General features: G+C 45.7%; 1 protein-coding gene across 7 annotated transcripts in view; it reads right to left on the bottom strand.

Moving 5' to 3' along the window:
- Positions 1-24,763, bottom strand: part of LOC124044063 (A-kinase anchor protein 11-like) — a 53,709-nt gene that overhangs the window by 14,968 nt on the left and 13,978 nt on the right. For 3 of the 7 annotated variants that reach the window (XR_006840425.1, XM_046363434.1, XM_046363435.1), the window contains exons 2-11: positions 24,414-24,510; positions 24,187-24,297; positions 24,050-24,103; positions 23,826-23,957; positions 20,002-20,248; positions 16,180-19,862; positions 15,888-16,046; positions 15,461-15,780; positions 10,703-10,849; positions 8,829-8,912 (exon numbers count right to left, since the gene is read on the bottom strand). Coding sequence is in view for 4 of the 7 variants with exons in the window: in XM_046363434.1 (XP_046219390.1) it covers positions 8,829-8,912; positions 10,703-10,849; positions 15,461-15,780; positions 15,888-16,046; positions 16,180-19,862; positions 20,002-20,248; positions 23,826-23,957; positions 24,050-24,103; positions 24,187-24,297; positions 24,414-24,473 (4,997 nt within the window). In the remaining 3 variants the exon portion in view is untranslated. Of the gene's footprint in view, positions 1-8,828; positions 9,077-10,702; positions 10,850-15,460; positions 15,781-15,887; positions 16,047-16,179; positions 19,863-20,001; positions 20,249-23,825; positions 23,958-24,049; positions 24,104-24,186; positions 24,298-24,413; positions 24,511-24,763 lie in introns of all 7 variants that reach the window. The other 4 variants (XR_006840427.1, XR_006840426.1, XM_046363437.1 and 1 more) reach the window with 4 other exon arrangements.

The raw sequence follows: 24,763 nt of genomic DNA, 5'->3' as shown, positions 1-24,763 counted from the left end.
AGCAGAGAGAGAGAAAGAAAGCAGACAGGAAGGAGAGAGAGCAGACAGAGGAAGGAGAGAGAGAGAAGAGAGAGAGCAGACAGAGGAAGAGAGAGAGAGGGAGAGAGAGAGAGAGAGAGAGAGAGAGAGAGAGCAGACAGAGGAAGGAGAGAGAGAGAGAGAGAGAGAGCAGACAGAGGAAGAGAGAGAGAGAGAGAGAGAGAGCAGACAGAGGAAGGAGAGAGAGAGAGAGAGAGAGAGAGAGAGACAGAGAAGGAGAGAGAGAGAGAGAGAGAGACAGAGCAGAAGGAAGAGAGAGAGAGAGAGAGAGAGAGCAGACAGAGGGAGAGGAGAGAGAGAGAGAGAGAGAGAGAGAGAGAGAGAGCAGACAGAGGAAGGAGAGAGAGAGAGAGAGAGAGAGAGCAGACAGAGGAAGGAGAGAGAGAGAGAGAGCAGACAGAGGAAGGAGAGAGAGAGAGAGAGCAGACATAGGAAGGAGAAAGAAAGAGAGGGCAGACAGAGGAAGGAGAAAGAAAGAGAGGGCAGACAGAGGAAGGAGAAAGAAAGAGAGGGCAGACAGAGGAAGGAGAAAGAGAGAGAGGGCAGACAGAGGAAGGAGAAAGAAAGAGAGGGCAGACAGAGGAAGGAGAAAGAAAGAGAGGGCAGACAGAGGAAGGAGAAAGAGAGAGAGAGCAGATATAGGAAGGAGAGATAGAGAGAGAGAAGATATAGGAAGAAGAGAGAGCAGATATAGGAAGGAGAGAGCAGACAGAGGAAGGAGAGAGCAGACAGAGGAAGGAGAGAGAAGACAGAGGAAGGAGAGAGAGAGGGCAGACAGAGGAAGGAGAAAGAAAGAGAGGGCAGACAGAGGAAGGAGAAAGAAAGAGAGGGCAGACAGAGGAAGGAGAAAGAGAGAGAGAGCAGACAGAGGAAGGAGAAAGAGAGAGAGCAGATATAGGAAGGAGAGATAGATATAGGAAGAAGAGAGCAGATATAGGAAGAGAGAGAGAGAGCAGATATAGGAAGGAGAGAGAGAGAGCAGATATAGGAAGGAGAGAGAGAGAGCAGATATAGGAAGGAGAGAGAGAGAGCAGATATAGGAAGGAGAGAGAGAGAGAGCAGATATAGGAAGGAGAAAGAGAGAGAGAGCAGACAGAGGAAGGAGAAAGAGAGAGAGAGCAGACAGAGGAAGGAGAAAGAGCAGACAGAGGAAGGAGAGAGAGCAGATATAGGAAGGAGAGAGAGAGCAGATATAGGAAGGAGAGAGAGAGCAGATATAGGAAGGAGAGAGAGAGCAGATATAGGAAGGAGAGAGAGCAGATATAGGAAGGAGAGAGAGAGAGAGAGAGAGAAGACAGGGGAAGGAGAAAGAGAGAGAGAGAGCAGATATAGAAAGGAGAGAGAGAGAGAGCAAGACAGAGGAAGGAGAGAAAGAGAGAGAGAGCAAGACAGAGGAAGGAGAGAAAGAGAGAGAGAGAGCAGACAGAGGAAGGAGAGAAAGAGAGAGAGAGAGCAGACAGAGGAAGGAGAGAGAGAGAGAGAGCAGATATAGGAAGGAGAGAGAGAGGAAGAGAGAGAGAGAGAGAGAGCGAGAGAGAGCAGATATAGGAAGGAGAGAGAGAGAGAGAGCAGATATAGGAAGGAGAGAGAGAGAGAAGATATAGGAAGGAGAGAGAGAGAGAGAGAAGATATAGGAAGGAGAGAGAGAGAGAGAAGATATAGGAAGGAGAGAGAGAGAGAAGATATAGGAAGGAGAGAGAGAGAGAGAAGATATAGGAAGGAGAGAGAGAGAGAGAGCAGATAGAGGAAGGAGAAAGAGAGAGAGAGAAGATATAGGAAGGAGAGAGAGAAGATATAGGAAGGAGAGAGAGAGAGAGAAGACAGGGGAAGGAGAAAGAGAGAGAGAGAGCAGATATAGAAAGGAGAGAGAGAGAGAGCAAGACAGAGGAAGGAGAGAAAGAGAGAGAGAGAGCAAGACAGAGGAAGGAGAGAAAGAGAGAGAGAGAGCAGACAGAGGAAGGAGAGAGAGAGAGAGAGAGAGCAGATATAGGAAGGAGAGAAAGCAGATATAGGAAGGAGAGAGAGAGAGGAAGGAGAGAGAGCGAGAGAGAGCAGATATAGGAAGGAGAGAGAGAGAGAGCAGATATAGGAAGGAGAGAGAGAGAGAGAGAAGATATAGGAAGGAGAGAGAGAGAGAGAGCAGACAGAGGAAGGAGAAAGAGAGAGAGAGAGAGAGAGAGAGCAGACAGAGGAAGGAGAAGAAAGAGAGAGAGAGCAGATAGAGGAAGGAGAGAGAGAGAGAGCAGATAGAGGAAGGAGAGAGAGAGAGAGCAGATATAGGAAGGAGAGAGAGAGAGAGCAGATATAGGAAGGAGAGAGAGAGAGAGCAGATATAGGAAGGAGAGAGAGAGAGAGCAGATATAGGAAGGAGAGAGAGAGAGAGCAGATATAGGAAGGAGAGAGAGAGAGAGCAGATATAGGAAGGAGAGAGAGAGAGAGCAGATATAGGAAGGAGAGAGAGAGAGAGCAGATATAGGAAGGAGAGAGAGAGAGAGCAGATATAGGAAGGAGAGAGAGAGAGAGAAGATATAGGAAGGAGAGAGAGAGAGAGAAGATATAGGAAGGAGAGAGAGAGAGAGAAGATATAGGAAGGAGAGAGAGAGAGAGAAGATATAGGAAGGAGAGAGAGAGAGAGAAGATATAGGAAGGAGAGAGAGAGAGAGAAGATATAGGAAGGAGAGAGAGAGAGAAGATATAGGAAGGAGAGAGAGAGAAGATATAGGAAGGAGAGAGAGAGAGAAGATATAGGAAGGAGAGAGAGAGAGAAGATATAGGAAGGAGAGAGAGAGCGAGCAGATAGAGGAAGGAGAGAGCGAGCGAGCAGATAGAGGAAGGAGAGAGCGAGCGAGCAGATAGAGGAAGGAGAGAGCGAGCGAGCAGATAGAGGAAGAAGAGAGCGAGCGAGCAGATAGAGGAAGAAGAGAGCGAGCGAGCAAATAGAGGAAGAAGAGAGCGAGCGAGCAAATAGAGGAAGTAGAGAGCGAGCGAGCAAATAGAGGAAGTAGAGAGCGAGCGAGCAAATAGAGGAAGTAGAGAGCGAGCGAGCAAATAGAGGAAGTAGAGAGCGAGCGAGCAAATAGAGGAAGTAGAGAGCGAGCGAGCAAATAGAGGAAGTAGAGAGCGAGCGAGCAAATAGAGGAAGTAGAGAGCGAGCGAGCAAATAGAGGAAGTAGAGAGCGAGCGAGCAAATAGAGAGGAAGTAGAGAGCAAATAGAGAGCGAGCGAGCAAATAGAGGAAGTAGAGAGCGAGCGAGCAAATAGAGGAAGTAGAGAGCGAGCGAGCAAATAGAGGAAGTAGAGAGCGAGCGAGCAAATAGAGGAAGTAGAGAGCGAGCGAGCAAATAGAGGAAGAAGAGAGCGAGCGAGCAAATAGAGGAAGAAGAGAGCGAGCGAGCAAATAGAGGAAGAAGAGAGCGAGCGAGCAAATAGAGGAAGAAGAGAGCGAGCGAGCAAATAGAGTAAGAAGAGAGCGAGCGAGCAAATAGAGTAAGAAGAGAGCGAGCGAGCAAATAGAGTAAGAAGAGAGCGAGCGAGCAAATAGAGTAAGAAGAGAGCGAGCGAGCAAATAGAGTAAGAAGAGAGCGAGCGAGCAAATAGAGGAAGAAGAGAGCGAGCAAATAGAGGAAGAAGAGAGCGAGCAAATAGAGGAAGAAGAGAGCGAGCAAATAGAGGAAGAAGAGAGCGAGCAAATAGAGGAAGAAGAGAGCGAGCAAATAGAGGAAGAAGAGAGCGAGCAAATAGAGGAAGAAGAGAGCGAGCAAATAGAGGAAGAAGAGAGCGAGCAAATAGAGGAAGAAGAGAGCGAGCAAATAGAGGAAGAAGAGAGCGAGCAAATAGAAGAAGAAGAGTGCGAGCAAATAGAGGAAGAAGAGTGCGTCGAAATAGAGGAAGAAGAGTGCGTCGAAATAGAGGAAGAAGAGTGCGTCGAAATAGAGGAAGAAGAGTGCATCGAAATAGAGGAAGAAGAGAGCGAGCAAATAGAGGAAGCAGAGAGCGAGCAAATAGAGGAAGCAGAGAGCGAGCAAATAGAGGAAGAAGAGAGCGAGCAAATAGAGGAAGAAGAGAGCGAGCAAATAGAGGAAGAAGAGAGCGAGCAAATAGAGGAAGAAGAGAGCGAGCAAATAGAGGAAGAAGAGAGCGAGCAAATAGAGGAAGAAGAGAGCGAGCAAATAGAGGAAGAAGAGAGCGTGCAAATAGAGGAAGAAGAGAGCGTGCAAATAGAGGAAGAAGAGAGCGAGCAAATAGAGGAAGCAGAGAGAGAGCAAATAGAGGAAGCAGAGAGAGAGCAGATAGTTGAGAGGGAGAGGGAGCAAATAGAGGAAGAAGAGAGCGAGCAAATAGAGGAAGAAGAGAGCGAGCAAATAGAGGAAGCAGAGAGAGCGCAAATAGAGGAAGCAGAGAGAGAGCAAATAGAGGAAGCAGAGAGAGAGCAAATAGAGGTAGCAGAGAGAGAGCAAATAGTTGAGAGGGAGAGGGAGCAGGCAGACTCTGGTGCCACACAGCATGCAAGAGGATACTGCAAGACAGACCACAGCTCCCAACATGCAAATTGGCATATAGCAAATCTGAATTCCAAATAGGTTATAGTGCACTACTTCTGTCTGCAGTCCTATCTACAACATTAGTGGAACTAGACCTGGGACATTACATTAGTGAACTAGATCTGGGACATTACATTAGTGAACTAGACCTGGGACATTACATTAGTGAACTAGACCTGGGACATTACATTAGTGAACTAGACCTGGGACATTACATTAGTGAACTAGACCTGGGACATTACATTAGTGAACTAGACCTGGGACATTACATTAGTGAACTAGACCTGGGACATTACATTAGTGAACTAGACCTGGGCGACATTGACAAAAATCCATATCGCGTTAAATTGCCTGAATTAATGCGATAATGATAAATAGAACAATAAGTTAATAACAGTAATGAGTTTGATGGTTGTAGCCATCAATTGTCCCGTTAACAATCACCCATATTAGCAAATGTATTTAATTTCCAAACTTCACATCTCTAGTACAGGTTACTTCTCGTAATGAACAATATCAGCATAATCCATGCAATAAATGATTGGTATGGTCGGTGTCGATAATTTGATTTATCATCACCAACTCCCAGCATACTCATCTCTCCCAGTCCCCTGACTTTAGCTCTCCCCAACTGACCCTTACAGTGGAAACAGTCAGAGCTCCTCTCATAGTCCTACAATCCTACCATAGTGAGTATTCACTCTTCACTATGCTTAACCATTAGCAGGAGATTACATGTAATGCCTAAGCACATATAAAATCATACTTTCCATATCTCTACTGTATATTCACTACCGGTCAAAAGTTTTAGAACACCTACTCATTCATGGGATTTTCTTTATTTTCACATTGTAGAATAATAGTGAAGACATCAAAACTATGAAATAACACATATGGAATCATGTTGTAACCCAAAAAAGTGTTATAAAAATCAAAATATATTTAAGATTCTTCAAATAGCCACCCTTTTCCTTGACAGCTTTGCACATGCTTGGAATTCTCTCAACTAGCTTCACCTGGAATGCTTTTCCAACATTCTTGAAGTTCCCACATATGCTGAGCACTTGTCGGCTGCTTTTCCTTCACTCTGCGGTCCAACTCATCCCAAACCATCTCAATTGGGTTGAGGTACAGGGATTGTGGACACCGGGTCATCTGATGCAGCGCTCTCCATCACTCTCCTTCTTAGCCCTTACACAGCCTGGAGGTGTGTTGGGCCATTGTCCTGTTGAAAAACAAATGATAGTGGGACTAAGCGCAAACCAGATGGGATGGCGTTTTGTTGCGGTAGCAATGCTGGTTAAGTGTGCCTTGAATTCTAAATGAACCCCAGTGCTGCCAGCCAAGCACCCCCACAGCATAACACCACCTCCTCCATGCTTTGGGAAATACACATGCAGAGATCAACCGTTCACCCACAAAAGGACATGGGGTTAGAACCAAAAATCTCCAATTTGGACTCCAGACCAAAGGACAATTTTCCACCGGTCTAATGTCCATTGCTTGTGTTTCATGGCCCAAGCAAGTATCTTCTTTATATTGGTAGTCTTTAATAGTGGTTAATTTGCTGCAATTAAACCAATAAGGCCTGATTCACACAGTCTCCTCTGAACAGTTGATGTGGAGATGTGTCTGTTACTTGAACTCTGAAGCATTTATTTGGGCTGCAATTTCAGAGGCTGGTAACTCTAATGTACGTATCCCCTGCAGCAGAGGTAACTCTGGGTCTTCCTTTCCTGTGACTGTCCTCATGAGAGCCAGTTTCATCATAGCTCTTGATGGATTTTGCGACTGCACTTGAAGAAATTTCCAAATTTCTTGAAATTTTCCATATTGACTGACCATCATGTCTTAAAGTAATGATGGACTGTCATTTCTCTTTGCTTATTTCAGCTGTTCTTGTTATAATATGGACTTGATCTTTTACCAAATAGGACAATCTTCTGTATATCACCCTACCTTGTCACAGCAACTGATTGGCTCAAATGCATTATGAAAGAAAGAAATTCCACAAATGTAACTTTTAAACAAGGCATACCTGTTAATTGAAATGCATTCCAGGTGACTACCTCATGAAGCTGGTTGTGAGAATGCCAAGAGTGTGCAAAGCTGTTATAGCAAAAGGTGGCTATTTGAAAAATCTGACATAAAATATATTTTGATATGTTTAACACTTTTTTGGTTGCTACATGATTCCATATGTGTTATTTCAGTGTTGGTGTCTTCACTATTATTCTAGAATGTAGAAAATACTTTTAAAAAACAAAGAAAAACCCTTGAACGAGTAGTAGGTGTTCTAAAACGTTTGACTGGTAGTGTATACATAATGCAAATATTTACAGTGTGATGTACTAAGTGGCAAACCTATAAAAATACATCTACAGTTGTACATTTATTTACAGATCCCAGGGCAACAGATTCCATTACACTTGGATCATTAACCTCTCCCATTGTCTAGCCTATACTGTATATAGATATGACTTTCCTCCTGGAGTAGGTTGGGCTCTCCCATTGTACTGTCTACTGGCTAGATATCCCTTACCACAGGACTAGGGTGGGAGGAGTAACTGAGTCTGTTGTCATCAGTTTCCACTAGTTGAGGAGAGTCTGAGGAGAGCTCTGGTCAGGGTGCCTGCCTCACTCAGACATGCAGCATGCAGACAAACAGAGAAACCAGCTTCAGCCCTTCCCACAGCTACTTCAGGACACACGCATACACACGTAAACACACGCGTAAATACACGCGTAAACACACACATACAAAGGCAAAAATATGTGACCCCTTTGGAAATATCTGGATTTAGGCATAAATTGCATCTGATCATCTAGGTCACAACAATAAGACAGACACGCTGCTTAAACTAATAACACACAAACAATTATACGTTTTCATGTCTTTATTGAACACACAGCATAAACATTCACAGTGCAGGGTGGAAAAAGTATGTGAACCCTTGGATTTAATAACTGATTCACCCTCCTTTGGCAGCAACAACCTCAACCAAACGTTTTCTGTAGTTGCGGATCAGATCTACACAACGGTCAGGAGGAATTTTGGAATTTTGCCAGAAGTGCTGTGGAACATCCAGGTGCACTTTTGCAAACTTCAGACGTGCAGCAGTGTTTTCTTTGGACAGCAGTGGCTTCTTCTGTGGTGTCCTCCCATGAACACCATTCTTGTTTAGTGTTTTACGTATCGTAGACTCGTCAACAGAGATGTTAGCATGTACCAGCATGTACCAGGGATTTCTGTAAGTCTTTAGCTGACACTCTAGGATTCTTCATAACCTCAATGAGCATTCTGCGCTGTGCTCTTGCAGTCATCTTTGCAGGATGGCCACTCCTAGGGAGAGTAGCAACAGTGCTGAACTTTCTCCATTTATAGACAAGTTGTCCTACCGTGGACTGATGAACATCAAGGCTTTTAGAGATACTTGTGTAACCCTTTCCAGCTTTATCTAAGTCAACAATTCTTAATCTCAGGTCTTCTGAGATCTCTTCTGTCCGAGGCATGGTTCACATCAGGCAATGTTTCTTGTGAATAGCAAACTCAGATTTTGTGAGTGTTTTTTATAGGGCAAGGCAGCTCTAACCAGATCTCCAATCTCGTCTCATTGATTGGACTCCGGGTTAGCTGACTCCTGACTCCAATTAGCATTTGGAGAAGTCATTAGCCTAGGGGTTCACATACTTTTTACAACCTACACTGTGAATGTTTAAATTATGTATTCAATATAGACAAGAAAAACATTATAATTTGTTTGTTATTAGTTTAAGCACATAATGTTTGACTATTGTTGTGACTTAAATGAAGATCAGATCAAATTTGATGACCAGTTTATGCAGAAATCCAGGTAATTCCAAAGGGTTCACATACTTTTTCTTGCCACTGTACACACACAGATTACATTGCCTAGGCTAATTCCACTAGTGTGCCGACAAAGTGGGGACACACTGTGACAAAGACATGCTCTGTCCTCCATGGTTATCTAGAGGGATCTGTAGAGGGTAGAAGCTGTTGTCTCATACACAGACACACAGTCACATTCTACAGCTTTGCTGATCACAGCTCTGACATCATGCAGTGATTAGGGGGCATAAGCAGAAGTTGGCCCTAACTACTGAGACCGGGTCAGATGATGTAACGGTAAGGGTTAGGATATGGGGATAGGATCTGACCTTAGATCTGGAGCTATAAAGAGACTTAGCGGTTAGAATTAGCACGGTTAGCTGTATGTACGGACCGACCTGTCAGAGGGAGAGAAGGACAGGCGGTCTTCATACACCTCTCCCTCTAACCCCAGGCTGCTCCAACTACTGCTGTTCCCATTGCTGCAAGAGACAAGACCATTGCTCAACCCTGGCAGCTAACACTGGGCACAAACAAACACACAGTCTGAGGTGTTGAAAACACAAAGGTCTCTCTTACCTGGCAAAAACAAGTCATCCATTATTAATGTTGTCCATATAAGATGTGAGGCTTGGTCCTGAAAGAACTTTCAATCAAAGCAACAACTGATGACTACTAATTATGTGAGATCACTGCATTCTCCACCAGGACATCACAACACAACATCTACCACTGTAATTAGTCCCCATTACCAGGCTGGCTGGTACCTGCTCTGGTATGTAGAGAATGATGTGGAAATCTAAAAATAACTCCATCTATGTCAATTAGCTCATTAATGACCCAGCTAAGATAGAAGTGTCTCTTGAGCTGTGGTTTGTGAGAGTGGTATGCTGAAAGGTCGTTCAAAGTTTGAATACTTTCCAAATGGAGCCGTTCCTTTCCTGGGTTATTTTGTTGACAAATGGGAGATGGTTGGATATGTCTTTTGAAGGGAGAGAGGCTAATGAATTACACATGGATGGACTTTGTTCCTGTGGAAAGGGCCTGGGGCAGAGAAAGAGACAGGCTGCTACAGACACAACCTTTAGAAAATATTATGATACTTTCACTCGGCTGTTGGCCAAAGTAACTAGCTGATCTCCTCACAGTCTCCTTTTCACTATCTGGGGAGAGAAGTGTACATGTGTACTGGGTCTGTAAAATAGAGATAGCAGGCTGAGACTTGGAATGTCAAGAACTCTACTCCTACCCTGAGACTAGACTGGTGAGACCATGTCACTCTCAGAGCATTACACCAGATTCACACCAACAGACCAGTGTGTGTGTGTGTGTGTGTGTGTGTGTGTGTGTGTGTGTGTGTGTGTGTGTGTGTGTGTGTGTGTGTGTGTGTGTGTGTGTGTGTGTGTGTGTGTGTGTGTGTGTGTGTGTGTGTGTGTCTATCAGAAAGGAAAAGCCAGTTCTCTTAAAGCTTGACATTATCCTTATGCAGTTACTCAAACAATCTCAGCAGAACTCGGCATTTAACAGCCATTTAAAATCTATAACATTGATACGAGGAGAGACTATATTTGCTCAAATCAAAGTTAATCGTTTCATGGCAGGGGAAGGTACTAGATCCCTCAAACTCAAATCTGGACCTCATAGCCAGTTCCATTGTGTTTTCTTAATCGTTCTCCTCTAACCAGGCACCGATTTAGACCTGGTTAGAGTGTAATAGAACTATTCTAGAGGTTCCCAAATGATACATTCTGCTGTCAGTGACCTAGTGACTTCATGTCCTCCAGAGGCCTGCTAACGTCAGCCTGACAGGCAACATGGAGGAACCTGTCTTGTACCGATCTCAACTCAGTCGCACAGGATCAAAACAGCTAATCACTAAATCACCACAGCCACCTTAAAACAACATGGGAAACACCATTTGACCTCTCAACTGAAAAAAATACATCCATTTCTCATTGGCAGTGGAGCCAAAACGGTGATGACGGACTTGCATTCGTTAGTTTCAGCATTCATTTAAGTCTAGGCTGAATGCCACGACCATAGTCTAAAGCTCTACTACTCATATATATCCATCTGTGGACATTGAACATGGGTTAGAGTCATTCGCTGGTGTGAGAGAGACAACAGTGCTCAAAGACAATAGAGAAGTGTTTCAAGAGGCGAATCATTAGTCAGCTAATCTAGACTAGAGACATTTAATTTAGCCTTCAGAGAAACTAAAAGAATAGAGCAGAATAGTTTGAGACTACATGATGTTCTGTGTGTTCCCTACCTGTCGCTGAGGTGCAGGAAGCTGCTGGTCTCGTCAGGGTGTTCGTCCTCGAAGCTGAGGCGGGACCAGCTGCCCAGGCTGTCATCTCCTACACTCAGACTGAGCTGCTGGGACACAGAGGACTCTGTGGCCTCCCTGCCTGGGAAACTACCACAGGGACAGGGGAGGGAACCAGACACATTAATAAATCAGTTTTATACACAGAAACACACATTCGTAACAGTATCAACATAGGGACTCAGAGAATAGTTAGTTATCAAGATGGTGAACCTCTTCTTGGCTCCTTTACTATGTTTGTGTAATCTGGTCAAATACGGAAATACAAATGGTTTGGACTCACTCTACAATGAATTGCCCAATATGGTGCGTCACAAGAACTTGCCTTACCTATTACTAACCATTGCAGTTAACCCATAAGGAAACCCATGTGAACAGTCATGTAAAGTTACAGGAATTGTCTCCGCATGTTGTTGTACTCTGCAACATTAGCGCTGGTCACAGAGTGGTGGTGTTGTGTCTTAAAAACTGGAAAAAAGGAGAGCCACACACTCTAGGAGCTCAGATGCAATCATTTAACCTAATAACCAACGTTGACAGACAATCTGTCTTCATCAGGGTATAATGACAAACACTGCGTGTCACTAGTTTATATAGTGTCAAAGGAAACACACAGGTGTCTGTAATCATGGATCGATTTGGCTTGATTCCATTGGTTGATTTCTATATAAATAGAACATATAAAAAGCATGAATGAATAACATACGATCATAGAGACCATTTGGCTACACAGGCCTATAAATATTTACAATGGATAGTAGAATCACAGTAATCACAAGAATGGCTTCAGATCAAAGTCTACGTTGAGAGTGAAGGGAGCAAGAGTCTGTAAATTAAAGATCCAGGCAGCCTCTCGTTTTAACAATACATTGTCAAGGTCACCCCCTCACACAGGGTGATGTGTTCGGTGCCGAAATAGCGAAGGTTTGCTTCCAAAAAGTGGGCCGCAACAGGGTACGTCGAGTTTTTGCACCTAATGGAGCTACGATGCACCGAGATTCATACATTCAATTCGCGATTCGTTGTACCCAAATCATGTTTACCACAAGGACACGTACAGAGGCAACAAAAAGTATGTGACCCTTTAGAATGACCTGGATTTCTGCATGAATTAGTCCTAACATTTGTTCTGATCATCTAAATCACAACAAAAGACAAACACGCTGCTTAAACTAATAACACACAAACAATTATACGTTTCCATGTCTTTATTGAACACACAGCATAAACATTCACAGTGCAGGGTGGGAAAAGTATGTGATTGGATTTAATAACTGGTTCACCCTCCTTTGGCAGCAACAACCTCAACCAAATGTTTTCTGTAGTTGTGGATCAGATCTGCACAACGGTCAGGAGGAATTTTGGACCATTCCTCTTTACACAATTTCAGTTCAGCAATATCATTAGGATGTCTGGTGTGAACCGCTCGAGGTCATGCCACAGCATTTTCAAATGGGGTTGAGGTCAGGACACTGACTGGGCCACAGAATGCAGAAGGCGGTTGAGGTCAGGACACTGACTGGGCCACAGAATGCAGAAGGCGGTTGAGGTCAGGACACTGACTGGGCCACAGAATGCAGAAGGCGGTTGAGGTCAGGACACTGACTGGGCCACAGAAGGCAGTTGAGGTCAGGACACTGACTGGGCCACAGCGTCTCAATCGGGTTGAGGTCAGGACACTGACTGGGCAACAGAAGGCAGAAGGCGGTTGAGGTCAGGACACTGACTGGGCCACAGAAGGCAGAAGGCGGTTGAGGTCAGGACACTGACTGGGCCACAGAAGGCAGAAGGCGGTTGAGGTCAGGACACTGACTGGGCCACAGAAGGCAGAAGGCGGTTGAGGTCAGGACACTGACTGGGCCACAGAAGGCAGAAGGCAGTTGAGGTCAGGACACTGACTGGGCCACAGAAGGCGGTTGAGGTTCTGATGTTGGTGTGCTGTGCCATTTTTTCCTCTCCACACACAGTGTTGTTTTCCTTTCAAACAACTCAACTGTAGTTTCATCTGTCCACAGAATATTTTGCCAGAAGTGCTGGGAACATCCAGGTGCACTTTTGCAAACTTCAGACGTGCAGCAGTGTTTTCTTTGGGCAGCAGTGGCTTCTTCTGTGGTGTCCTCCCATGAACACCATTCTTGTTTAGTGTTTTACGTATCATAGACTCGTCAACAGAGATGTTAGCATGTACCAGCATGTACCAGGGATTTCTGTAAGTCTTTAGCTGACACTAGGATTCTTCTTAAACTCAATGAGCATTTTGCGCTGTGCTCTTGCAGTCATCTTTGCAGGACGGCCACTCCTAGGGAGAGTAGCAACAGTGCTGAACTTTCTCCATTTATAGACAAGTTGTCCTACCGTGGCCTGATGAACATCAAGGCTTTTAGAGATCCTTTTGTAACCCTTTCCAGCTTTATCTAAGTCAACAATTCTTAATCTCAGGTCTTCTGAGATCTCTTCTGTTCGAGGTATGGTTCACATCATCATCTTCTGCACATCTATCACTCCAGTGTTAATGCTAAATTGTAATTATTTCGCCACTATGGCCTATTTATTGCCTTTACCTCCCTAATCTTACTACATTTACACACTGTATATAGTTTTTTATATTGTGTTATTGACTGTAGGTTTGTTTATGTGTAACTCTGCTGTTCTTATCGCACTGCTTTGCTTTATCTTGGCCAGGTCGCAGTTGTAAATGAGAACTTGTTCTCAACTGGCCTACCTGGTTAAATAAAGGTGAAATAAATAAATAAACAAACATCAGGCAATGCTTCTTGTGAATAGCAAACTCAAATTGTGAGGTTTTTTTTATAGGGCAAGGCAGCCCTAACCAACATCTCCAATCTCGTCTCATTTGATTGGACTCCAGGTTTTTTTTTACCCCCAAGCCATAAGACTCCTGAACAGGTAACCAAATGGTTACCCAGAGTATTTGCATCGTGTTCCCCCCCAACCCCTCTTTTATGCTGCTGCTACTCTCTATTTATCATATATGCATAGTCACTTTATCTATACATTCATGTACATATTACCTCAATTGGGCAGACCAACCAGTGCTCCCGCTGGTTGCTAACTAGGCTATCTGCATTGGGTCCCACCAGCCAACCCCTCTTTACGCTACTGCTACTCTCTGCTCATCATATATGCATAGTCACTTTAACTATACATTCATGTACATACTACCTCAATCAGCCGGACTAACCGGTGTCTGTATGTAGCCTCGCTACTTTTATAGCCTCGCTACTGTTACAGCCTGTCTTTTTACTGTTGTTTTATTTCTTTACTTACCTATTGTTCACCTAACACCTTTTTTTGCACTATTGGTTAGAGCCTGTAAGTAAGCATTTCACTGTACGACACCTGTTGTATTCAGCACACATGACAAATTAACTTTGATTTGATGTTAGCTGACTCCTGACTCCAATTAGCATTTGGAGAAGTCATTAGCCTAGGGGTTCACATACTTTTTACAACCTACACTGTGAATGTTTAAATTGTATATTCAATAGACAAGAAAAATACAATAATGTTTGTTATTAGTTTAAACACTGTGTTTGTCTATTGTTGTGAATAGCTGAAGATCAGATCAAATTGTATGACTAATTTATGCAGAAATCCAGGTCATTCCAAAGGGTTCACATACTTTTTCCTTGCCACGGTATCAGATAAATAACTGCCTTAGTGGAGCATGTGATAACGCCTTTGGAATGGATCGCTTTCCCTGTTTGAGGGTGTTTGAAGGATCTACATTTGTAAGTGCCTTTGCATTGAGCACAGCCATTACACTTGTAGTTTCCATCCAGGAGAGGCGCAAATAGACCTTGTGCAGGGGTATTGTGGTAAATCAGAGTGTACCAATTGCTCTCTGAGATTTCTGTCCCGTGAGAATACGATCAAGGGAGGGTTTGAAAATACATTACCGATACGGTCATCGGATCTTAGAATGTGCCAACGTTTGAATGATTCCCTTAATTTGTTCAGAACACTTTGAATAGCAGGTAGTAAGAACACAAGAATGCTTCTTCTTGCGAGACTGTCCTTGAGAGATCATGTCTCGATTTGTTTTGGATTTCTCTCAATGACAGTAATAATCTGACCATTTTTGTACCCCTTCTCCTTGAATTCTCTTTGCATCTCAGTCATATTTCTGTCGAAATCTGATAGTTTTTCGCAAATTATTTTGATTGGACAGAATTGGCTGTCGGGCAAACTGTTTTTCAAGGGAAGCGGGTGACAGCTATCAACCCTGTTAGGATCAGTAGGTTTCCTGTAAAGATCAGTGTATAGAACATTATCCTCACACAAGATCAGAAGATCAAGAAAGTGATTTGACGTGTCTCAGATTGCATAATAAATCTCAGGTGCTCAGAATAAGAGTTGGTAAAAGCATGGAATGCCTGGAGCTGTTTAGCATCACCCCTCCATATAACAAAAATATCATCAGTGTACCGTTTCCACATAATAATGTTAGGCAAGAAAACATTTTTGAGAAGATTGAGAATTGACTGTTTCTCCATGTAACCCACATACACATTAGCACAGTTAGGAGCCACGGGGGATCCCATTGCAGTACCCTTTGTCTGAATTAAGAAATCATTTAGAAACATGAAGTAGTTGTGTGTGAGTACTATTTCAGCCAATGTTATAATGCACCGGAAGGTAGTTATGGAAGGTTTCAATACTGGTGTTGTCACAGTGTACCTGAGGTTGGTGGTCTGGCGTGTGTTGGATAGTGCTGATGTCATGATCTCGGCGGTCAGGCTCTCGGCGAAGCTGTACCCGTCGTGTCCGATCCCGCTGTCGGCGTTCAGGCTGGTGTTGCTCAGCTCGCGCTTGGCCCCCTCCATCGCCGTAGTGACCATCTCCTCTGCGAACACGGCCCTGCGGTCCAGATTGATGTGGATCTCAGGGATCTCCAGGCCGCACACCCCCACATCCCCTTCCAGCCTCCTCCTCTGGCCTGCTCCTCCCCCGAGGAGGTGCTGCCTGTTGGGCCGTGAGCAGAACAGACACTCCCTGACCTGGAATAGCAAAAAAACATGCATACTCAAAGACTGTACCAAAAAACAAAAATTGGTGGGTGCTAGATCCTCATAAGTAATCCATAGGAAAAAAGAGACTTCCTGACCTGGCAGTATCGGCAGGTTGTTTCCCCTAGTGCAGAGCCCACTGCTCGCCTCTCAGAGTGGAGGTGTCTGTATGGACCCTGCAGGGCTGGGTTTCCTGCCGAGGCCAGGCCCATCTCCAACGTGTCGTCCACTATGTTCCTGGCATAGTGTTCCAGGACCTGCAGAGACAAACGCTGGGAATTAGAGCAAGCTGATGTGATGCTACAATGAATCAGACTTCTTCATTCAATGTCTCCATGTTAACAGTATCTTTGCCTACTAAAATATAAATATGAAATAAACCAAACTAACCTCCATGACTCCACTGCTGTAGCCACCGTTGTCCAGGCAGGCTGTGCTGTGGTACTGCCTGCTATTCCCCTCCTTGTACAGCAGGGGGCATGAGAAGGAGTTCCTGATCAGGCGCTCTGCCATGTCCTCCAGCTTGGACTTCTTATACAGACACGAGTCAGTCCGGGACTTGGGTAGTCGGACCGACGGCACACAGAGATGGCGTGTGACGTCACAGGTGATGTTGCACGCCAACGACTCTGCGAAGTTCACCAGCTCCATGTACTCCCTCTGGCTCCCATCATCAAAGTCTCTGGAAGGAGATCCCACTCTCCCTGCTTCGTCCCTGGGTACGAATGGCTCGGCATTGGGTCCCCTGCAGCCATTCTGCTGGAGCCTCCTGGAGGAGTGGTGCCTGGAGGGTCTCTTCTTCATGTTGCGGGCAGCATGGGCCAGGCCCAGTTTGATGGAGCGATAGGCCAGGCGGCTGGCATACTGATCCAGGACCAGCTCCCTGCTGCCTCCTTCTTTCTTTAGCACCCTGATGAGGTAGCCAGCGTACTCATCTGTCACACTCTCACAGCTGGGGTAGTCAGAGGATAGACCAGAGCTGGGGGTAGAGGTGGATGGGTGGAGGACAGACGAGAGGAGGTCACTGGACCACAGTTCAGCCAGACGACCCACCCTGCAGTCCCTGCTGTGTTCACTGGGCTGGGGTTGGTGGTGGTGAGGGCATTCCCCCGACTGCTCCTGGCTGCCTTGTGTGAGCGCACTGTGGCGACACTGTCCTGACCACATTATCCTCTTCACGTCGCTGATCACCTCTCCCGCCACCTCGCCAGCGTATATCCACAGCGTGTTTAGGGTCTGCGCTGAGAACTGGGCCATGCTGTCTCTCCTCTCCTCCCTGCCCTCCACCGTCCTTCTACCTCCATCCTCCACTCCTCCCAGGGTGTCTATCTCTGTCGCCATGGAGACGATGTGGCACGCCAGGCGCTCTGCGTAATGGAGGGCTCCCTTGTCGGCCATCTTGTGTCCTCCATCCAAGAAGTTGAGCTCTGGCTGCATGCGGCTTCCTGTCTCAGTTACAGAGTTAACCCCTTCTACTCCACCCTCTTCTTCCTCCTCCTCGTTCCCATCTGCCTCCTCAGACAGAGACCTCATCAGTTTGAGCATGAAGTCAGCCTTGTCTGTCTCAGAGGTGTATTCTTTGGGCTCGGGCCCTGGCTGGTAGTGTGGGGTGGGAGGAGGGGTGGCGGGAGAGAACTCCTTGGCCAGCTTCTCTTTCAGCTTCTTGGAGAACTGCTTGATCTGCTTCTCCTGGGACACCTCACTGGGCTGCTGGGGGGTCGAGGGGGGTGTACCAGGGGTTCTGTTGGACTTGTGACCAGGACTGGGAACCATCTCCTCGCAGATGGTCATCTTCCTGCCTCCCCAGCCTCCAATCTCCAACCCTGGCACCTCTAGAGTGTTCATCATCACTTGCAGGGTCTCAGCGACTGCTCTGCCAGTCTTGGAGCCTGACTCAGAGTTCACTCCTCCTGGGGTCTGAAAGGGAGGGTGGAGAGAGTAGAGGGAGGTCTGGTCAGTGACACTACCCTCCTGTCCGGATGGAGGTCCCCGACCCACTATGGTCTTAGAAAGGAAGTCGGCACAGTCCTCCACCTTCTTCTTCATCTTTGTGGCAGTCATCAGTTCACATGCTTCACTCACTATCATATCCACCATGTTGCCAGAGAAGTTATGAAAGCGGGTCTTTGACAGCAGGTCAGTTTGTGTGGCAGCAGTAGCATCAGAGGAGGTTGTGGTTACCACTCTGTTCTCTGAGCTGCAGCTCCTCTTGTGGCTGGTCTTACACTGGCAGATCTCCTCTGAGTCGTGGAGGTGGGAGATGGCCTGGCCTGCCTGGGGGACCGGTACACAGCTGGCCATTCCAGACACACAGAACAGCGCCTTCTTCACCGTACAGCCACCTTCGCCTGATGGACCTGGGCCTTCCTCGGCTGGGTTAACATGGAAAGCCTGGTGGCCTGCGGCGGTACTGCAGGTGGTGTGTGTGTCGACAGCGCTGACGTAGCAGATGTTGTTCACAGAGACACTGATGGCTGCCTGGGTACTGAAGGCAACATCAGCCTGGGACAGTTCTATGAAGGCCTCCTGGAGGACAGATTCAGAGAGGTCCGAGGCATAGGAAGACACCACTTCCTCATCGTCGTCCTCCCCCACCCCGAAGGACCAATCGCTGGGGGTGAGGGGGGTGGAGGGATGGGAGAACTGACACACTTCCATCATCCCCTCAAACACCAGCTCCTCTGCCAGGTCAGCGGCAAACTGCGTCACCGTGCTGTTGAACATCTGCTTCTTCACCATCAGGAAGTCTTTCAGAGCCCCTGACACCGCCTCTCCCACCAGGAACCCAGCCAGTCCGTTGACGGCCCGTTCCTTCAGGACGTAGGCGCGGCGCATGCCGATCTCCTGGAAGGCCATCTGGAAGACAGACGAGGTGAGTCTGGCAGCCAGGTGGCAGAGGGTGGTAGTGCAAGAGGACACTCCCTTCTGCAGGTCTCTCAGAGCGCTGCCCAGACTCATCTCTACCAAGTCTGTAGCAAACCTCTGGATGCCGTCCTTCAGAGACTGGGGCTTCTGCTGCAGCTTGGAGACAGTCACCGTCTCCTGGATCTCAGACAGCTTCATGACGTGTCCAGACTGGTTCTGGAACTCCTTGTGACAGACACAGCTCAGGTTCTTATTGTCGTTGAGGTCCACGGGAGACTGGTATCCACACACAGAGCCCAGGATCTCCTTGGACAAACTGCTGGCAAAGTCTGAGTAGGTTTTGTAGAGGGTACAAAGGTCCTGGGGTTTCCGTAGCTCTGACATGTCTCCTACCTCTCCCTCGGTCTTCCAGAAGAAATCCAGAGCTCCTCCGTCTCCCAAAGGGCTGAAGGCTGAGGAGCTGACAGGGCTGAAGAGAAGACCTCCACTCTCCTCACAGGAGGTCCGGGCTGGCCGGGGGGAGTCAGGGGATCCGAAGGGAGCGCCAGGGGGAAGGGGGCTTCTGAGCGGGGTGGGTTTCTTCACATTGGCCGGTAGGGTGCGCTGGTCGAACCGGTGGGGGTTCATAGTGGAACAGCTTCGGGACACTTTCTTGGACCCCGACTTGCCAGTACCAGCCTCAGAGTACTTCTTCTTCTGGTCTAGGCCGGTGGGAGAAATGGAAGATGTCGGGTCTAGAGGCAGAGTGAGTGTACAGCTCTCTGAGCTCAGTTCGTCTAGATCATCAAACTGGTCAAAGCTGTCGAAGAACTCGCTGACTTCAGAGTCAGAGTCCTCCACCCGGTCTGTTGGTCCCCCAGGGATCTGAGGGATGTCCAGTGTCGCTTTGAGACTCTTCTGGTAGCCAACCTCATCTAGAAAGATGATTGGACTAGGGCTTGAGCCATCCGATTCCTCTGATTCGCTGACAGGTCGTGTGGGGGAGGGGAGCTGGGCTCTTGGGCTGTAGAGTGTCCACTGGGACTCTGCTCCTCTGGAGTGCTGTACGGTAATGGACACCTCTGGGGGAGACCCACGTTTGGTTAAGGACTTCCTTGGGGCAGAGCTGATTATGATCCTGGAACCTGATAGATCCTTGTTTCTCTTGTGGGCGGGGACAGTCTGGGAGGCCACATCACGCTGGTTTCCATGGAGATAAGAGCCATTGGCTAGGGAAAGAGACAAGAGGGATAGAGGGCAGTGGTAAACGAGGATGTCTTAATTAAAAAAACACTTCAGATTATGCAACAGTAAATGAACACATCAACCTCTATTGAACATCCCGCTACATAGTTGTGATGAACCTACAGTTGTCGTCTTCCTCCTCCTGGTGTTCCAGAGCGGTGACAAAGTCGTCTTCGATGGACGACACAGACTGGTTGGTGTTATAGTCCTCGGGCTGGCAGTACTCAGCCGTGCCCTTGTGGAGGGCCTGGAGCTCCAGGGCATAGCGGACCCCCGCAACGTAACGCCCCAGAAGGCCCACCAACACACCAACAATGGCCTGGCTGGGGCTGGGTCTCAGAACACACACCGCCTTCAGCCAGCACTGCTGCTGTGAAGGAGAGAGAAAAGACTCAGTTTGCTGGCTGCCTTGTTGATTCTTACTGCAAAGGGACAATCAGCTCTTTGAGGAATAAAACAACTCAAACACTTGCCACTGGTAAACAGAGTCTGCAGACTGTCAGTGCCTGCCATGTCCGGGAGTGCATCAGACCAAAGCCTTCTAATCATCTGAGTGTATCTGGATATGGAAACTCACAGGAATTCACACAGGTGTTTTCTATTCTTCTGTATGTGTCTTACAGAGAGAGGGGCTCTACTGGGACAGCCCTGTTATGTCTGCATGTCTGAATGTGGTCTGATGTGTTGTTGTATATGCAGAATATAAAACACTCTGCACCACTTCTATCTTGGCCACCGTGGGTAGAGGGGCTGAGTTTTAGTTGTTGCCTTTCTGTTTATCTGCCTGTCACACACACTAACCACACATATGTCTGCATGTCTGTCAGTCACAAACAATGTAACCACAAAGCTGCAGAGCCAGACTGAACACTAGCAGACACAAGGCAAGACAACGTGGCAAACACTGGTGAGAAAACAAGCAGCCACACTATCCCAGAAATCTGTACACCTGGTTCTGGTCAACAGGGTGAAAACACAGAATTTCTCAGACCTTTGCACACAGTCTAAGGAAGGTCCAATGAATCAGTTTGGAAACTACAGTACCAGTCAAAAATGTTGACACCTACTCATTCAAGGGTTTGTCTTTATTTTTACTATTTTCTACATTGTAGAATAATAGTGAAGACATCAACACTATGAAATAACACATGGAATCATGTAGCAACCAAAAGTGTTAAACAAATCAAAATCAATTTGATATATTTGAGATTCTTCAAAGTAGCCACGCTTTGGCTTGATGACAGCTTTGCATATTCTTGGCATTCTCTCAACCAGCTTCATGAGGCAGTCACCTGGAATGCATTTCAATTAACAGATGTGCTTTGTTAAAGTTCACTTGAGGAATTTCTTTCCTTCTTAATGCATTTGAGCCAATCAGTTGTGTTGTGACAAGGTAGAGATGGCATACAGAACATAGCACTATTTGGTAAAAGACCAAGTCCATATTATGGCAAGAACAGCTCAAATAAGCAAAGAAAAATGACAGTCCATCATTACTTTAACCTTTTTGGGATAGGGGGCAGCATTTTCACTTTTGGATGAATAGCGTGCCCAGAGTGAACAGCCTCCTACTGCTAATATATGCATATTGTTATTAGTTTTGGATAGAAAACACTCTGAAGTTTCTAAAAATGTTTGAATGATGTCTGTGAGTATAACAGAACTCATATGGCAGGAAAACCTGAGAAAAATCCAACCAGGAAGTGGGAAATCTGAGGTTTGTAGTTTTTCAAAGCTTGGCCTACCGAATACAGTGTCTATGGAGTCAAGTTGCACTTCCTACAGCTTCCACTAGATGTCAACCGTCTTTAGAAAATTGAATGAGGATTCTACTATAAAGGAGGGACTCATGAAACCTGTTTGAGTCAGTGACGCTCGTGACGCGCGCTCCCGACAGAGTTAGCTCTCATTCCAGTGCTTTTCTTCCGACATAGGAATTCTCCGGTTGGAACATTATTGATGTTTTATGTTAAAAACATCCCAAAGATTGATTCCATACATCGTTTGACTTGTTTCTAAGACCTGTAATGGAACTTTTCGAGTTTTTGTCTGGACGAAGATGGATTACTGGGCTGAACACGCTAACAACAAGTGGCTATTTGGACATAAATGATGGACTTTATGGAACAAATCATTCATTTATTGTCGAACTGGGATTCCTGGGAGTGCCTTCTGATGAAGCTCATCAAAGGTAAGTGAATATTTATAGTGTTATTTCTAACTTCTGTTGACTCCAAAATGGCTGATATTCCTCTGGCTGGATTGGGTTCTGAGCACCGTTCTCAGATTATGCTTTTTCCGTAAGGTTTTTTAAAAATCTGACACCGCAGTTGCATTAATTATGTGAATAACACTTGTATCTTTTATTAATTTTATTTATTTATGTTTATGAGTATTTCTGCAAAATCACCTGATGTTTTGGAATCAAAACATTACTGCACGAAACACGCCAATGTAAAATGATATTTTTGGACATAAATATGCATATTATCGAACAAAACATACATGTATTGTGTAACATGATGTCCTATGAGTGTCATCTGATGAAGATCAAAGGTTAGTGATTCATTTTATCTATATTTCTGCTTTTTGTGACTCCTATCTTTGGCTGGAAAAATGGCTGTGTTTTTTTTTATGGTGATCTAACATAATCATATGTTTTGCTTTTGCTGTAAAGCATTTTTTTAAATAAATCGAACACAATGGGTAGATTAACAAGAAGTTTCTTTCATTTGCTGTATTGGACTTGTTAATGTGTGAAAGTTACATATTTCAAAAAAATATATTTTCAGCGGAATGTTGTCGAGGGGTTCCGCTAGCGGAACTGCGCTAGAAAGGTTAAGACATGAAGGTCAGTCAACACAGAAAATGTCAAGAACTTTTAAAGTTTCTTCAAGTGCAGTTGCAAAAACCATCAAGAGCTATGATGAAACCACCACAGCAAAGGAAAACAGTAGAGTTAACTGCACCTCAGATTGCAGCCCAGAGTTCAAGTAACAGGCACATCTCAACAACTGTTCAGAGGAGACTCCGTGAATCAGGTCTTCATGGCCAAATTGCTGCAAAGAAATCACTACTAAGAGGACACCAATAAGAAGAGAATTGCTTGGGCCAAGAAACATGAGAAATGGACATTAGACCAGAGGAAATCTGTCCTTTGGTCTGACGAGTCCAAATTTGAGATTTTTCTGAGATACAGAGTAGGTGAAGGGATGATCTCTACATGTGTGGTTCCCACCATGAAGCATGGAGGTGGTGTGATGGCGCTTTGCTGGTGACACTGATTTATTTAGAATTCAAGGTACACTTAACCAGCATGCCTACCACAGCATTCTGCAGAGATACACCATCCCATCTGGTTTGCGCTTAGTGGGACGATCATTTGTTTTTTAACAGGACAATGACCCAACACACGCCTACAGGATGTCTAAGTGCAATTTGACCAAGAAGGAGAGTGATGGAGTACTGCATCAGATTACCTGGCCTCCACAATCACCAGACCTCAACCCAATTGAGATGGTTTGGGATGAGTTAGACCGCAGAGTGAAGGAAAAGCAGCCACCAAGTGTTCAGCATATGTGGGAACTCCTTCAAGACTGTTGTAAAACTATTCCTCAAGAAGCTGGTAGAGAGAACGCCAAGAGTGTGCAAAGCTGTCTTCAAGGCAAAGGGCTACTTTGAAGAATCTCAAATATATTTTAATTTGTTTAATACTTTTTTGGTTACTACATGATTCCATGTGTTATTTCTTAGTGTTGATGTCTTCACTATTATTCTACAATGTAGAAAATAGTAAAAATAAAGAAAAACCCTTGAATGAGTAGATTTGTCCAAACTTTAAGGGTACTGCATATTGAACTCTTATTTACCTGTGAAATACCGTATTTCCTCTGAAGCAGTCTACAGACTCTTTACCTATTAGAAACTTCCTCTCCTGTCATGTTAACCTGAGTAGAAGAGTCCCTCCTGTCGGCTGATCTCCTGCTGTCCTTCAGTAGCAGCACCTCTTCGTTTCTCAGGCTGGTGACGTGGAGAGACCTCAGCAGCTCCGCCAGGTCCCCCGGGAGAGAAGAAAGGGCCTGGGGACAGAACATCACACAAATAACACATTAATAACATCAATTAATAAGACATTAATTGAACTATAGAAGTCAGAGCTGGTGCAGGTCACCTGTAGAGTTAGATCCTCCCCTTCAGAGTGGCCAGGCAAACACACAAAATGGATCTGAGGGAAGAAAGGGGACGTCAGAGAAATTCTGCATATCATGAAGTCATTATCAAAGTGTGGGTGAGAGCTGTGACACATACCTCAGTCAGGCATGGAGTGTCTCTGGTCTGAAGCTCCAATCCCACGCTGCACAGCTCCTTTCTGCTGCTCAGAAGGCTCTTCATACACGGAGTCCCGCCGTCACGCACCGCCTACACACAATTAGAGGTTAACTCAGGTTACACACATGAACGACCTCACACACAGCACCAAGCCTTAAAGAATGATATTAAATCAACCAATCCGAAGATGGCATTCTGACTAAAACCTCTTTCCTGGAGGCTCTGGTCCTGAGAGGAACTCCTCGGATACGGGCACAGGCGTCCATGGCAACGCAGGCTCAGCGTGACGGACTAGCCACTCACCTGTAGGAGAGAAAGAGGAGAAGGAGAGAGTTGAGATCACGCCAAATACATTTTGATATCATTCAATTCTGACTTGCTAACAAGTCTCTAAGATAAGAATGAAAAACAGGAGGACGGGCTCATTGTAAAGGCTAGAATGGAATTAATGGAACGGAGTCAAACATACGGAAACCACGTTTGACGTTTGACTCCGTTCCATTGACATCTGCTCCGTGCTTCTACATCTGCATTGCTTGCTGTTTGGGGTTTTAGG

The sequence above is a fragment of the Oncorhynchus gorbuscha genome, linkage group LG09 (genome assembly GCF_021184085.1).
Source record: "Oncorhynchus gorbuscha isolate QuinsamMale2020 ecotype Even-year linkage group LG09, OgorEven_v1.0, whole genome shotgun sequence".
In the NCBI taxonomy this organism is placed as follows: domain Eukaryota; kingdom Metazoa; phylum Chordata; class Actinopteri; order Salmoniformes; family Salmonidae; genus Oncorhynchus; species Oncorhynchus gorbuscha.
The sequence above is the reverse complement of the archived record's forward strand: the minus strand, read 5'-3'. Positions and strand labels throughout refer to the sequence as shown.